The sequence below is a fragment of the Cydia splendana genome, chromosome 5 (assembly GCF_910591565.1).
Source record: "Cydia splendana chromosome 5, ilCydSple1.2, whole genome shotgun sequence".
NCBI classification, from domain to species: domain Eukaryota; kingdom Metazoa; phylum Arthropoda; class Insecta; order Lepidoptera; family Tortricidae; genus Cydia; species Cydia splendana.
Genome location: NC_085964.1, coordinates 10,685,181 through 10,699,358, shown reverse-complemented (window position 1 = coordinate 10,699,358; position 14,178 = coordinate 10,685,181). Strand labels below are relative to the sequence as shown.

The 14,178-nt window shown below is 37.6% G+C and overlaps 3 protein-coding genes and 1 long non-coding RNA gene across 4 annotated transcripts in view; all 4 read left to right on the top strand.

Moving 5' to 3' along the window:
- The window catches only part of LOC134790660 (MPN domain-containing protein CG4751), a 211,404-nt gene that overhangs the window by 19,652 nt on the left and 177,574 nt on the right, over window positions 1-14,178 (top strand). The window lies entirely within an intron of this gene.
- Window positions 13-1,696, top strand: LOC134790630 (probable 26S proteasome non-ATPase regulatory subunit 3). Its single transcript, XM_063761488.1, has one exon. It carries the CDS (start codon window positions 121-123, stop codon window positions 1,603-1,605), a length of 1,485 nt encoding a protein of 494 aa, XP_063617558.1. The 5' UTR covers window positions 13-120; the 3' UTR covers window positions 1,606-1,696.
- On the top strand, window positions 4,786-9,531 carry LOC134790629 (uncharacterized). The gene is made up of 2 exons (XR_010144201.1): window positions 4,786-6,999; window positions 7,339-9,531. It is a non-coding gene; the product is annotated as an uncharacterized LOC134790629 (long non-coding RNA).
- LOC134791111 (dynein axonemal assembly factor 6) lies at window positions 10,602-13,962 on the top strand. Its single transcript, XM_063762138.1, has 3 exons — window positions 10,602-10,767; window positions 10,959-11,164; window positions 13,665-13,962. Exons 1-3 carry the CDS (start codon window positions 10,674-10,676, stop codon window positions 13,920-13,922), a joined length of 558 nt encoding a protein of 185 aa, XP_063618208.1. The 5' UTR covers window positions 10,602-10,673; the 3' UTR covers window positions 13,923-13,962.

Here is a 14,178-nt window from a genome sequence, read left to right as displayed (position 1 = left end):
AATTGGTTACTCGGCAAAATTTTGACATTTGTGGAATGGTTTCGTTTAGTAGAAACTAAAATTGTCTCGTCAGGCTTGATTTAACATAAATCATACAATCGGTCTTGTTAAAGCGCTAAAATGGCCCCTGCTGAAGATGTTGAAATGAAGAATGTGGAGAGTCCCGCAGCGGCAAGTGATGCAGAAACTGGAGAGTTGAAAAAGGACGCCGATGTTCTCACCGTTCAAGATTTACGTGAACATGCCAGACAAATAGATAAAGCAGTTACCTCCAAGGAACCAAGGTTTGCCATGCGAGTCCTTAGATCCCTTCCAAGTACACGGAGGAAATTAAACGGTAACGTTCTACGTGCTATTATTAACCAACTCTATCCCTCAAGTTCGGACAAAGAAGCTCTGTTTGTTTTCGTTGAAGCCCCACAGCCTGGTGCTGTTGAAATTGAAACTCCACGATCAAGAAGCGCTCCGAAAACTCCAGTGCCGGAGGTGGATGTTTACATTCATTTGTTAGTTCTGCTGCGTTTGTTAGACACCAACAAACTTGAAGAAGCTACCGAGTGCTCGCAGCAGCTGATGACCAAGATCACAGCTCAGAATCGGAGGACACTGGACTTAATAGCTGCCAAGTGCTACTTTTATCACTCCAGGGTGTTTGAACTCACTAATAAGTTGGATTTGATCAGAGGACTGCTGCATGCGCGCCTGCGTACTTCAACTCTTCGTAGCGACTATGAAGGCCAAGCTGTTCTGATCAATTGTTTGCTACGTAATTATTTACATTATTCTCTGTATGACCAGGCTGACAAATTGGTCAGTAAATCAGTGTACCCAGAGAATGCTAGTAACAATGAGTGGGCCCGATTCTTGTTTTATTTGGGCAGGATTAAAGCAGCCCGCCTTGAATACAGTGATGCTCACAAGCACCTTGTTCAGGCACTAAGGAAGGCTCCGCAAACAGCAGCTGTTGGTTTTCGTCAAACTGTTCAGAAGCTGGCTATAGTGGTAGAATTGTTGCTGGGTGATATCCCTGAGAGAGCTATCTTCCGGCATGCAGCTCTTAGACGTTCCTTGGCCCCATACTTCCAACTTACGCAGGCTGTAAGGCTCGGTAACTTGCAAAGATTTGGAGAAGTACTGGAAAGCTTTGGGCCCCAATTCCGTAATGATCATACATTCACCCTGATTCTTCGTCTCAGACAGAATGTCATCAAGACTGCCATCCGTTCCATTGGCTTGTCATATTCAAGAATTTCTCCAAAAGACATTGCACGGAAATTGGGCTTGGATTCGGCTGAAGATGCTGAGTTCATTGTGGCAAAAGCTATCAGAGATGGAGTTATAGAGGCTACCCTGGATCCTGAAAAGGGATACATGAGCAATAAGGAGAGCTCAGATCTTTACTGCACTAGAGAGCCCCAGTTGGCCTTCCACCAGCGTATATCATTCTGCCTGGACTTACATAACCAGAGTGTCAAGGCTATGAGGTATCCTCCAAAGTCCTATGGGAAGGAATTAGAGAGTGCTGAGGAAAGGCGTGAACGTGAGCAGCAGGACTTAGAGCTGGCCAAAGAAATGGCCGAAGAAGATGATGATGGCTTCCCTTGAACATAACATTTTAATATAATAAACTCATACAATATTCATATAGCAGTTTCTGATTATGTAACTAACTAATTCAATAAAGGTCTTCAATAAATTGATTTGTTTTATTTACGTTAAGTACTCAGGTCAGATGTTGTTTCATAGAATTTTTGGTAGCATTCGTTATAAGTTATAATTTCTTAGAAACTACCTACACAAATTGTATCATGCAAAATCGATTATATTCAATTGCGTGATACAATTTGTTTTAGTAGTTTAAAAAAAAAAAACAATTTTAGCCAAAGTATGAAGCCATAGCCATTACATTAAGGCCCCTGTACACAATGGGCCAGCGCCGGCCACTCCAACGGACGCAGCCATGCGGTAGAATGAGATAGCAATATCAATTGCTCCCTCTAACGCATAAATGCGTCCCTTGGAGTGGCCGGCGCTAGCCCATTGTGTACAGGGGCCTTTACATGTTCAGCACCTAGTCTCAAAGCTTAAAGAAAAATACCTCAGCTATCCCCCCCCCCTAAAACACCCCTTACAGCCCCCTTAAAGCTTTGCACCGTGGTACCGAACATGCTATAATATGGGTGTGTAATGCTTAATATAATTATAAAAAAACTATCATACATTTGTTATAACGCCACTTGATATAATATTGTATGTTATAATGTAATTTTTATTATACGTTTCCTTTATTATATTGAGATTTCATCTAAACTGTCATTGGTATAATGCCTAATGTAATATAATTTTCTAATAGTATATAGACATATTTTATAATGACATTTGTTATATTATATTTTTGTATAACGTAATACTTCATACAATTTTATCAAGTATAAATACATATATTGTATAACATTTTTTGTCATATTTTATTTACTGATAACGTAAAGTTTTACATACTTTTTATAATAGTACGCAGACCTACCGCTTTTTTTTTTTTTTTTTTTTTTTTTTAATGGCATCGCGCTCCTGGCGCATTCAGCCAAACGAGTAAAACGGGGAAACGCAATTAAAGGATTACATAATAACGGATATTTCGGAATTTTGGACAAGGATCAGGGAAAGGTAACGTATAGTAAATTATAGTTTTATATTATGATGTGAAAGGAATGAATACAATATTTTAAATACATATGGAGAGGAATCATTAATATGCAGGAGTGATGTAATGGATGTAGGAAACGGAACTTTTATATCTGACAGCTGTCTTAATAACAAGGAACAATCATGTAGGTTACATGCATAGACCTATATAATAGGGACAAGACATATTGTTCTATACGTACAATTGCTTATAGAAATAGCACCCATTTTGACGGCACACACATAAATATATATCTATCTCGTTTTTACTCAGCACTGTAACCCATAGCAAAAAAAGGTGACAGTATTTCAGTATGGACATAAAGTGTTCCATGAAAATACGTAAATACCTAATGCGGCCGAAAATCCGCCATGTTTAGTCACGCAAATGTCATTGTCTGTCAGTTCAGCAGGTACTTGTCCTGTCAAAAAGTCGTGGTGAAAATTAAAATTATTAATTATCTTTCAATATTTTGCTTGTGATTGAAAATAATTGAAGCCAAATGTGAATAATTACGTCGCGAATATGCCAGTGTGTAGTGTATTAGGGTGCGGCATAAGAAAACCACCAAATCAGCCATCTTTAACCATACACAGGTACGCTATAATTTACATGAAAAATATTGGTTATTGTTAATGTTCCTGGGAAATTTAAGGATGTTTCACATTATAAATAGCAAGGTTCTTCTGTGCAGTTATAGATCATGAAGTGATTGGATTTATTTAACTATATTTTTACGCTTAAATAATGTAAACATTTCAGCTAGGGTTGTACTTTATTTATCGACTTTGATATCGATATATTATGATTGCCTATTTATATTTTCTTATTTTATCATGCTACCCCGCTTCAAACCAACTAAATTATCTTAATTTAATAATTAAATCATTTTTATAGCTTACCAAGAAATGAACATAAAAAGAAAGAGCTGGAGATGGAGACCCTGACCGACTCTCGGGAGCACTCGGGTCCGTGGGGTCGTTACTCCACAAGCTGCCCTGCGGGCTTTTTTATATCATTATTATAGTTTTTTTATATAATTCGACATTAAGAGACCATATACATATAGTTGTAATTTATAAAATGGTTAATGTATTGTTATTATTTTGACGTATAAAAATGCCCTTGTGGCCTATTTGCTGAATAAATGTTGAAGAAGTTGAAGAGCGGAAGTCATTCCTTATTTTTGTAATAAAAAAATGTTCTGAAGGTGTTTTGTTTTTTTTCACCCGTCGCTTAATAAGCTTGAATTTTGTATCGCTCTCACTTATAGATACGGCGCACCAAGGTCGAGGTGCAGTGCGGTAGTGTGTTACAGACTTCAGGGTTAGCAACACAACAAAATTGATTGTAATAGAGAGGTAAAGTCCAAGAAAAACACGTACACTTATTCTGACATCCAAAACAGATGGCGCTGTACTGCGCCATGTGTTTTGCGGTCACTAAGTTGTCAAACGTCAACTTTTGAAAATCAGTGTTACCGCAAAAATCGCAATATGTATTGAGTAGTACAGCGTCATCTCGTTTACCTGTCAAATTTGAAGCACGAAATTGTCCTAGACTCCACACATCTTACTAAATCAAAGTATCTTTTCACATAACAATATACTAATAAAGAATTTTTATTTATTTACTTACTTCCATAAATATTTATTTACATACAATATATATACAGTGGTACTACTAAACGAAATTAATAACCTTACTTCCTATTAAAACATAAACTCCACAAATAATACATACTTAGTATTTTAAATAAAATGAGCCGAGAACGTTAAAAAGGTATCGATGTATCGATAAAACCTAGTAACAGTAAAAATCTTCTGGGCAGCACTAAAACCGCCATGTTTAGTTCTAAGATGACGTCACAGTGGCACGCATTATTCGTTGACGTTTCACTTCCATAGGTTTCATATTTCAGTGGTTACATGCAAAAAATATATGGTTAAGATCAGCGGGGTCAGCTCCGCAAATACATGCAGAACTGGCCACGCGATTTTGCAGTTTCAGGTGTTGCGGAGTACACACATGACCCAACCTCATTCGGATTAACATACTGGTAGCCGGTTTTGACAAAGAGATTTTAGCAAACCATGGTTTGGCAGGAATTGATGTTTGAATGCTCCGATAGTGTAACCCAGGAGCAGTACCTGCACCCGATGTCCACTGTTTCGTCCACTCCTTTCGTAGGTATAATTTGGGCAGAGCTAACAGGTCTTCAGAAACATTTTTAAATGGAAACATGTCTCCACAGCTAATAGCATCTCGAGCTAATTCATCAACTTTTTCATTGCCTTTAATCCCTCTGTGACCAGGAATCCAAGCAATAGAGACAGAATACCCTTGTAAATGACATTTTAACAATAGGCTACGGATTTGATAAATAATTGGATTATGAGATTTAGATTTGAAAGGAAATTTAGATATTGCTTGAAGAGAACTTAAAGAGTCTGAAAAAATAATTGTGTTTTTAAGATGCATTATGATGATAAATTCTAATGCTTTCAGGATTCCAAAGCATTCACCACTGTACACAGAGGATTCAGGAGGCAACTTTATCTTTTGGTAAATATTGGATTGAATGTGAAGTACACCAATACCAACACAGCCATTGGTGGACATCTTAGAAGCATCTGTATACATATGGTTAGCACCCTGACAATCAGTACCAATAAAACCCAGAAATTGTTGGTTTTGATCTATATCATTCTTTGAAATACCTATATTCAGGAGAACCGGCGGGACTAATGCAAGAGACTCATATTCATGTTGAAAAATGGGAAGTGTAGAAGAGCTAACAGTGGGAGCTGAAATAGATTTAAGCTTTTGAAAACTTTTGATTAAACAAGGAGGACTCTTGTGTTTCCAATAATTGGATGTAGTTATTTGAAGAAGGAGGCTAGACAAGATACCCCAGAGTTGGTGATTAGAGAATTGGGAGCAACGGAAAATAAATCTATCACAAAGATATTGGCGTCGTAAATGGAGCGGAGGCTCAACACACTCAACTTGCATAGCATTAATAGGGCTTGAATTCATGGCGCCACAAATTATTCTCAGGGCTTTAGATTGAATACGGTCTAGTTTTTGGAATCCAGCTACATATCCAGGCTCTAACAAAAATGTCCCGTAATCTAAAATACTTCTTATTAAGGCATTGTACATTAGTTTCATACAAAAAGGATGTGAACCCCACCAAACACCAGAAACACACCTAAGGATATTAATATTTTTTTCACATTTAGAAACTATGTACTCACAATGTGGGAGGCCTGTTAATTTACTGTCTAAAATGACACCAAGGAATTTAGTTTTATCTTTTACTGAAACGGAGTAGTTATCAAATTGAACCTTGATTGGAGGAGGAAATAGCTTTCTAGTAAATAAAACCACAACACTTTTAGAAACAGAAAGTTCTAAACCATTAGAATCTAACCATGACTTCAAGAAACCTAAGGAACAAGTGACGGATCTACTGGCCTGTTCAGGAGAAAGATTTGATGAGTAAAGTAATAAATCGTCGGCATACTGTAAGACCCTAACTGTACCATTTAGAGATGACTCTAAATCAGACGTATAGATATTGTATAACAATGGACTTAATACAGATCCTTGTGGTAGTCCTCTCCACACTAAACGAGAAATTCTATTGTTGTTGTCTATAAGAAGACTAATGGACCGTTCAGATAAAAGGTTTATTACAAAATTACTTAACATTTCTGGAATGCCTAACTTGAGAAGCTTTTCATGTAACACAGAAACCAAAACATTATCATAAGCAGCACTTATATCCAGAAAAGCGGCTACTACTGACTCATTTTTAGAAAAAGCCAATCGTATATCTGCAATTAATATTGACAAACTATCATAGGTAGATCTACCTTTTCGGAATCCAAACTGACTATGAGATAGTAATTGGTTCTTTTCAACAAAAAATTCTAGTCTGTTTTTAATTAAGTGTTCAGCTATTTTTGCAAATACTGAAGAAAGGGCAATAGGGCGATAGGATGAAACATCTGATGCTGGTTTATTGGGTTTTAAAATAGGAATAACTATTTGGGATCTCCATGAATCTGGGACTATACCGGACTGAATAACTGAATTTACTATGCTTAGATAATAAGAAAGTATGCCATCACTGGCATTTACTAAAAATGAGTAAGGCACTCCATCTTCACCAGGAGCACTATCTTTTAAATTACTTAACACACCTTTTAATTCCTCCATTTTAAAAGGGCAATTAAAGGTGGAATCTAAGGAAGGATCGTATAAAAATGTTGCAGGTTGGAACACAAACTCTTCAGGAACAGATGAAGGTGCTAGTCCGTCTATAAATTGTTGTGCAAGATTAGGAGGCAGTGTACGCCTTGAGGGTTCATTGAATGCATGTCTGAACCTTTTGATGTTGTTCCATACTATGGAAGGTTTTACATTGGGATTGAGAGACGCACAAAATCGTCTCCAACCTTCATATTTCTTCCTACGTAACAATTTCTTGGTATCACGCGCAACCTGCATATAAGACTCAAAGTTTTCAGTTGTCATAGAATGGCGATAAAGTTTCTCAGCCTCCTTTCTGTTTTTAATTGCTTGGGAACAATCCTGATCCCACCAAGGTGGAGAGGGAATTTTATTAATTACACTATTCTTTACAGGGAATACATCATCAGCTACTTCTATGATCACCCTGGCCAGGGCAACCGAGCAGCCGACTATGTCAGTATCATCTAAACTAGGCAAAAACAACAATTTCTTCTCTACACAGCTTTTGAAATTTTCCCAGTCAGCATTACATAAATTGTATTTAAGCCTTGGGCTAGGTTTCGGAGATGGACGTGTAGATGAAGGAAATGAGACTATAATTGGAAAATGATCACTACCAAATGTAGAATCAAGAGTTTGCCAGGTGAAAGAAGATGCAAGTTCAGCAGAGCAAATGGATAGATCAACAGCGCTGGGTGATTCTGTAGGCGCTGTACGGCGAGTTGGAGAGCCAGTATTAAGTACACAAAGATTGTGATCATCTAAGATTTTTAAAACACGAAGTCCATTATAGTTGGATACTGAACTGCCCCAAAACTGATGGTGTGAGTTGAAATCTCCTAGAATCAACAAGGGCCTAGGTAGAGAAGAAATTATATGTTCTAATTCATTAAAAATAGAAGATGATTGATGAGGAATATATACAGAGAGAATGCAGATGTTATTTACAATGGCAGCAACAATTGAGAAATCATCACTGTGAGATGGAAGCTGAAGAGATGAAAATGATTCAGAGTTCCTGATGAGTAAAGCTACTCCACCCCACCCATCAGGACGGTCCTCTCTGAGGCATGAATAGCCAGTAGCTCTTAGAAGAGCTCCAGGCTTGAGCCATGTCTCAGATAGGGCAAAAACACATGGATTAAATTTATTTAATAAATGAATTAAATCATGTTTCTTATTGATTATGCTTCTGCAATTCCACTGTATTATATTGTCCATTATTTTTAATTGCAAATGTAAGAGAGTCAATCATAGGGGCAACGTGGGACGGTAAAGTAAGGTTTGGCTTAGACAATAGAGTTCTTAGGGCCTCAATAGACTCGGCGATTACTAGTCTGTCTTCTTTTTCTGTTTCCTGACGTAGAGCACAACCGTTTTGAGGAGAAGGGATGGCGTATTCGCTTATAATGGCCCGATGTGCAGCCACATCATAGCCAGGTGTAGTCTTTTTAACAGAAGGACGAGGTTTCAAAAAAATAGTTTTTCTACTGCTATGGCTAGGAAGGCGCATATTCGAACTTGGGCCTGGAACTGAAGTTTGGACACTGTTACGAGGTAAATCTGATTGAGTATGTGATGGTGACACTTGTGATTTGACCATGTCTGCAAACGATTTCGATATGGCTGGGTGCAGTTTAACTGCTTCTCCATAGGAGATGCAGTTATTAGCCATACTGACTTTGATCTCTTTTTGTCTAACATATTCTGGACATGACCTGTTTGTGGCAAAGTGAAAGCCATTGCACAAACAGCAAATGGCTTCCTCCTCCTCCACAACACAGGTATTTCCCGCATGCATTTCTCCACACTTAAAGCATTTGGGCTTTGAACGGCAATTGTTTTTTGTATGACCGAATTTACAGCATAAAAAGCATTGAATGGTAGGAAAAATGTACAATTCCACGGCAAGAGAGTTGTAGCATGAAAAGACTCGTTTAGGTAATACTTGACCATCAAATGTCAATACGACTGTCTCTGAGGGTTGCCAGGTAGTAGAACCATTAACCACAACTCTGTGATTTAAACGTCGTACTTTTAGTACCTTTCCACACCCCATGGGCACGGAAATGTTGGAAATTATTTCTTCCTCCAACCACTGTGCAGGAATACCGCGAACCAAGCCCATACGGGTCACCGAAAATGACGGAATGTATGCAGTAAGATTTTCTGACTCAAGGCACGTATCAGTAACAAATAAGTTCGCATCTATGTAATTTGAAAACGACATTGCTATACGTGTCCTACCAATGCGCTTAACACTTCCATTTATAATGTTTTTGAAACCTTTTTTGACTAAGAATTTCCCAAAGGAGACCGGGTGTAAGGATGATTTTGCATCAGTTTGTTTAATTTGAACGTGCACCGTAAAGGGAGCAACATCTGAAGATGAGAATAAATTCCTGCCAACCTTGGCGCTAGTATTGTCATTGTTTGTATTTAATTTATCCGAAGAGTTTACGTTAGGCTGAATATTAGACTTTGAAGGAGCTTGGGTGTCTTGTATGTTCTCCTGACAATCGCACGAATAGTCCCCGCCATTATTTTTCCTTCTTTTTTTATTACATGCTTTGCATCGTTTGTGACTCTTATTTCTTTTACGTTCACTCCTGCTTTCCACAGAAGTGTCCGTGTCCATAGCCGATTCTACTGTTATATTACTTCCGACCTGGAGGTTTTCACCTCCAGGGTCAGGGGGATCGTCGTCCCCCGCCATTACATATCGCCAAAAAACTTACCAACTACGACGAAATCACACTAATTATATATACAAATACAATAATATATACAAACTATGTGAAAAATTATATACAAATTACCGATTCCCTGATCTACAATATTAAAATTGAAATTAAATTTACAAGAAACCTAAAACTTGACCGCCGCGTTTCACGTTTCCCGCGCTTTTTTTCGACCTACCGCTTTTGCAATAGCTAGCTTATTCTAGGGAGGTCGGAGTTCTAACCTAACCTAACCAATTTTTTCACGGTTTTCGTTCTACGGGGGCCGCAGTTCAAACCTAACCTAAACCACTTTTTTTCCTAGAGTATTTTATTCTACGGAGGGTCAAAGTTCTAACCTAACCTAACCCTCCTTTTGTTCGGTAGTTACTCGTTTATGCGGAGTCGCAGTTCCAACCTAACCTAACCCATTTATGTTATGCAACTATTATGCCACATAAATAATTATGTGATGTCACTTGTTATAACAAATAATATGCTTTAGAGTATGTAATAATTATGGCAATGTATATTAGACGAAGTGTAAATATACCTTATGACCATTATACCAATAATAACATTATGTATACCGTTAATTAGGTATTACGGTAGTATGCCATTTATAACGTTATTCAAAATAACGATATATCAAACTATAATATATGAAAAGTAATTATAACAAATGTAATGCACCCCTATAATATACCTACTCATATAATTTCTAATAATGAATATTGTAATGGTGTCAAAAGTAACATTTCTGTATAATAATATGTACTAGAATACTTTTTGCATTTCTGGTTGAAAAAATGTCACTAATTTAGGAGGTCGCTAGTTTAATTTTTTTCTAACACTACAAATACAAGAAATATAAAAAAAAATATCTCTTTGGTAACCGTTTCCAAGCAACTTAATTTAGTCAATATTTACAATTTACTAGCTTACGATATCAGTGTCACTGTTCCGAGATTATATTAACGGTAGAAGGTCACAAGAAACGTGCTAAAATGGAGTTGACACCGGGAAATATGGAGAAGCTAGTGGACCTGTTGAGAGTTCCGGAACCCGACGTAATCCAGGGAGAGGACTTGGTGTCTTCTGGTAAATGACTTATTGAAGGAATTTGATGCTGAACTAAAACTAATATATTCACTTAAGCTTAACGGCTTCAAGACCTTCAAGTTACTCTTTCTTATTTATTCTACCTACCAACCTATATGATAAGATATTGGTAGGTACCTACCTAAATATACATATATGTATAAACTTGAGGAATGTTTATTTGTAAATAGGTTGCGAAATTACTTCAACACGAGGAAAACTGCCTAAGAACGAAAATATAAAAAGCCTCCCAAAGACCATAGAGGAGTTTGAGGAACAAGAAGCTAAGGAGGCGGAAGAGCTAAGCCACGTGGGCGCAGGCCTGGACGGCCGCAAGGCACCGGAGTACACTATGAATTATCGACAAGCTGTTAGCGCGGAGGACGTGTTTCTTCAGGTAAAGGGCTTATTACATCCATCCTTACGGAAGGATCCGATGTCGGTACCGACGGCGACGTCGCGCCCGAAGCCCGCCCTACACTCGTGCGCGAATCGCGGCGCGAAGCCGCGATTCGCGACCGAGTGTGGAGCGGGCTTGAGCAAGGACCGTGTTCCGTGTTCATGTGTTGTGAATTATATTATCATCGTTAACAATAATTATTTGACATATTTAATATTTTTGCGCTTGAACTATTTTTTATATATTTCAAATATGTATTGTTAACGATGTTCTTATACATATTTCGTGAAACGGAACACCATCCTTGCTTGGGCCCGACGTTAGTACCGACATCGGATCCTTCCGCAAGGATGAATGTAATAAACGCTTAATATGCTTATTTCTTAAACGGAAATGTGAAAATGTTGGCCGGATCTGGACTAACTTTTAAGACAGGAGGCGGAGGCAGTGAAGTAGGTGGGTCGGAACTCTATATATACGGACACGGTTGTAGAGCATATTATTATACCAACACTATAAAGTGCCAAGTATAACTTAAATGAAACCGTGATAAACATCCAACTCCTTAAGATATCGGGTCGTAGGGTTAGGTAGGTACCTACTCTAAGTAAATGTGTAGAGCTCTAGAGGATGCATTGCACTTTAACGGCTCTACGGGACCTACGTTTGTCCATTAAGCCGCCAACTATATAATGTGTATTACCTAGTATGAATTGGAGTCATTAAAATTATCAAAACTATAGTCTAAAATAGTTATACCTACCTAAATACACGGTGCCGCTTTCAGCATGGTACAAACGAAGAACAGTGTTATAGGATGCTACCCATTTTATAGTCGATTTTTTGTTCTTTCTGAACAGTGACAACTTGACTAAAACTATTTAAAACTAGCGGCTCAGTGAGATAGACCTCGGCTATATTTTACTTCGTTGAATCAGAATCATTACCACAACGAACTCACATTGGTTTTAAGTGCCATTGCCTTAAATAGACCCTACTAGCGCTTAAGTTAAGTCCTTTTTATGCCAATTTCTGCCATTTTAATCTTTTTCCAAAAACTGAAAAGACAGAATAATTCTATGTACCTATAGGTAACTAATTTTTCACAAACATTTCACTAGATTCTGTTGATAAATGTCAGAAATGCGACTTGCAGAGGAGCATTTTTGCCCAAGCTGAAACGGATACCGTGGCTAACGCTCGGTCAATTAACCATAGCTATGACGTTTGACTTTTTTGCCTTTTACCTATTAAGCAGCATTTTTTTATTGTTAAAAGGAGCGGATTTAGGTTATTAGGAGCGAAAACTAATACCACACAGATTTTTAAAAGCACCAAAATCTCACTCATTCATTAATAAGCTTCGTTTGAAACTGAACGCGACACCCTGTAGGCATATCTTATATAAGTATCGTAATGAAATTCGTTAGGTAGCAACAAATCATCGTACGCAGTTATTGCCCATAGATGCCCTCGCGGCGCGTAGACACCTATTGTCTCAATGCCCTGTATAACAATACACAATACAATAATCCTCTCCAATGAAGGTACCTCTAATAAAAGTGATGATGACTGACAGGAATCATTACACTGTGAATTGATTATACAAGTGGCAAAGTTCGTATACTAACGTTGACGGGACAGATACAAATGAATGTCATGTGATAAAAATATGGGAGCAATGAACTTTCTCGAACCAGTTGTTAAATTTTATTAAGGAAATGCTCGATTGATTAGACAGGTATTAAATATTTCCTTTGGCATACAAATTTTCACAAATTGAAATGTGTCTAATAAACTCATTAAGGGTGTACTCGGGTTATTACGGGTCGGGTTCGGTATTCCGAAAATCATCCAAATATCCATCATATTAATTTGTCATTTTTCCAATCTATCCGACCATCTGAAGTGCCTATTCCTAATAATTTTGACAGAGGTGGATATATTTTTCCTTAGTCACCCATTAACCGCGCGAACGCTGTAAAGTATTCGAAACGTCGAGATGTAGGTACCTACCTTTTAAATTCATTTTACTCGATATACTTAATCCGTCTAAATGGTTTTAATATCTATATACCGGCCTCCTATCCTAATCGGTAGTGACCCTATCTACGAAGTAGGAGGTCCCGGGTTCGGATCCTGGTAAGGGAATTTATTTGTGTGTTCATCACAAATATTTGTTCCTGAGTTATGGATGTTTTCTATGTATATAAGTATTTATATAGGTATATGTGTATATTATATATATATCGTCGTCTAGTACCCACAACACAAGCCTTATTGAGGTTACTGTGGGACTAGGTCGATCTGTGTAAAATTGTCCTATAATATTTATTTATTTTGTTTATTTAATACCTATAGCAAAAATTGATTATAGTCGTTACCGACTGATGGCAGCTCAAACCAGAACAAAAAAATATAGTTTTACCTACCTATTTCATAAGGCATAACTAATTACATTTATAGAAATCGTCAGACAGCTCAAATCTTTTTCCAGATCGGTCCAAAAACGCCAGGCTCGGCTAGTTGCGAGAACCTCATAGTCCGGATTAAAATGCCTGGCGACAAAAAGGAGAACATAGATTTGGCAGTAGACACCAACAGCGTGACTGTAAACTCCTCGCAGTACTGTCTTAAGCTGCCGCTGCCACACGACATCGATCCAGACCGGTCCAAAGCCTCCTGGGATTCCACTGAGGAAACTTTGGTTTTGACGTTGATGCTGCAAAGGGAGTTTGATTTTGTTAATTTCTAAGTAATATTCGTTTTAAATATACTGAATTTGTACACTACAACTTTACGCTTTTTCTACCATTAACAAGTCATTGATTTATGATGTATTTAAGTATATTAATATACTATGGGTTTATTTCAAATAGCGTGAAATAATATAATATTCTGTATTTAATTCGCTAACAATAAAATTTGACTTGGCGGAACGTGATCATGCGAAAAATTGCTTTATGAGGTGCCTAATGTAGGTACGTACTTCAACAAAAAAAACAATATGT